The sequence below is a fragment of the Nicotiana tomentosiformis genome, chromosome 6 (genome assembly GCF_000390325.3).
Source record: "Nicotiana tomentosiformis chromosome 6, ASM39032v3, whole genome shotgun sequence".
In the NCBI taxonomy this organism is placed as follows: Eukaryota; Viridiplantae; Streptophyta; class Magnoliopsida; order Solanales; family Solanaceae; genus Nicotiana; species Nicotiana tomentosiformis.
The window spans coordinates 85,123,121-85,125,588 of record NC_090817.1 but is presented as its reverse complement, the minus strand read 5'-3'; the positions used below and the strand labels follow the sequence as shown (position 1 = coordinate 85,125,588).

The 2,468-nt window shown below is 39.5% G+C and overlaps 1 protein-coding gene across 1 annotated transcript; it reads right to left on the bottom strand.

Annotated features, from left to right (window-relative positions):
* Positions 1 to 1,208: 1,208 nt before the first annotated feature.
* LOC138894339 (uncharacterized) lies at positions 1,209 to 1,874 on the bottom strand. Its single transcript, XM_070179030.1, has one exon. It carries the CDS (start codon positions 1,872 to 1,874, stop codon positions 1,209 to 1,211), a length of 666 nt encoding a protein of 221 aa, XP_070035131.1.
* Positions 1,875 to 2,468: the final 594 nt, after the last annotated feature.

Genomic DNA, 2,468 nt, shown 5'->3' with positions numbered 1-2,468 from the left:
TGCCTCTCTTTCAGAATTTGCATGACAATCCGGGGATGCTTATCATGATCTTCTCTATTCTTGGAATAGACTAAAATGTCATCAATAAACACCACCACCAATTGATCAAGAAAAGGCTTGAATACACGGTTCATTAGATCCATAAATGTAGCAGGAGCATTTGTCAAACCAAATGGCATTACCAAAAATTCATAATGGCCGTACCTGGTCCTAAAAGCAGTTTTAGGAACATCTTGCTCCCTCACGCGCAACTGATAATATCCAGACCTCAAGTCAATTTTTGAGAATAAGTTGGCACCCTTCAGTTGGTCAAACAAGTCATTGATTCTAGGCAGTGGGTATTTGTTCTTGATTGTTACCTTGTCTTTCGGTAATCAATGCAAAGCCTAAGAGTGCCATCTTTCTTTTTAACAAATAAAATAGGAGCTCCCCAAGGCAAAATATTGGGACAGATAAAACCTTTCTCAAGAAGTTCTTGCAATTGAGCCTTCAACTCTTTTAATTCAGTTGGAGCCATTCTATAAGGAGCGATAGAAATAGGAGTAGTTCTAGGGACAAGCTCTATAGGAAATTCAATCTCCCTTTCTGGAGGCAACCCAGGAAGATCATTAGGAAATACAGCAGGAAAGTCGCACACGGTTGGTATGTCCTTAAGACTTGGACTCCCCAATCATGTATCGACTATATGAGCAAGATAGGCATCACAATCTTGACAAATCATCTTCCTTGCCAAGACCGCAGAAATAATATTAGCTGTCAATGATATTTCTCCTTGAACTACTATGTGTGAGTATGCGGGAGTTCTAAAAGTCACTTGCTTCCACCTACAATCAACCAATGCATGGTGCCTATGGAGCCAATCCATACCAACAATAACATCATAGTCTTGGAAGGGCATTTCAAGCATGTCTGCAGGGAAGACCAGATTTTGAATCATGAATGGACAATCTCAGTAAATCCTGTTACCAACAGCCTGATGACCTAATGGACTCATGACCAACACATCAAAGTCAAGTCTCACAGATTTAACAGTATTAGGAAATGCAAGTGAGGAGCAAACATATGAGTGCGATGATCCAGGATCAAATAATGTAACAACAGATATGCCAAATAAGTGAAATTTACCAACAACCATGTCCGGGCCATCTTGGTCATTCTTCTGTCTCATAGAATAGACTCGTGCAGTAGATCTCGACCTACTAGCCTGATTAGCTCCAAGCTTGTATATTTCTAGGTCTTGCTCCGCTATTTGCTTGAGAATGAGTAGTGAAAGGCTTTTGAACTGAACCCTCTGTTTGTGCATACGAAAAAGGATTAGGATTAGGACAATCCTTCACTTTATGATCCATACTTCCACAATTAAAACAAGCACGAGAAGCTCTTCTGCAGGCACCATAGTGATTCTTTCCGCACTGTCCATAAGTAGGTGTATAAGTTTTGCCTTGGCCATAACTTGGAGTACTAGCAGTAGAGAAATTTGGCTTATTCTGCTTATGATATGATGACTTCTGTGCACTTTCCATCTTGGAATAGTCAAACTTTCCCTTCTTGGATGGACCGCCATAATCTGAATTACCTTTTCTAAACTTGTTTTCTCTCCTACTAGCTTCTTCCTTGTCAGTTCTTTCCCAAGTAAGAGCAGCTAAAATTAGCTTGGAAAAATCCTCAAGTTGCAAGATTGCCACAGATTTTCGAATGTAACCATTCAAACCTTCTTCAAATCTTCTGCACTTGTCTCTTTCACCATCAATAATACCTCCAGCATAGCGAGAAATCCTGAGAAATTTTTGTTGATACTCTGCAATAGACATACTCCCTTGTCTTAAATTCAGAAACTCTTTTTTCTTTGCATCATAGTAGACAGGGGGGGACATATTTCGCATGAAATGCTTTCACAAAGTCATCCCAAGTCAGCAACGGAGGTTTTGTTTTTGCATTTGACACACTTACCCACCAATCATAGGCATCTTTTTGTAAAAGAGAGATAGCATACTTAAATTTGGCAGCATTAGTACACTCTAGTTGTTCAAAGACCCTCTACATGCGCTCGATCCATTGTTCAGCTACCGTGGGATCAGTAGTGCCTTCAAATTCAACTCCACCCATTTTCCTCATCTTCTCAAAATTCATCTCACTAGGTTCTAACATTGTCCCAGCCAAGTGACGAAAGAACTCAGCCATCTACTGAAATGGAGGAGTCATAATAGGAGTATTATGACCCATTGCTCTTGGATTATTGCCCACTTCATTTTCATTAACACGATGATGATTTAGGTTAGGCAAAGGTACCTTATCTCATTCTTGGAGGTGAGGTGGAGCATTATAATGGGCATGACTTTCATCAACAGATTCAATAGCTCTATTCGAAGAATAGGCCATATTAAATTTCCTATAAAAGATAAGATCACACTGCATTAGGGACATATACATGATGAATATGCACAAGAAATACACCAAATTACATTAAA

Bases quoted from the DNA above. Each gene is read 5' to 3' on its own strand.
- LOC138894339 (XM_070179030.1), bottom strand. From the start codon at position 1,874: ATGTCCCCCCCTGTCTACTATGATGCAAAGAAAAAAGAGTTTCTGAAT.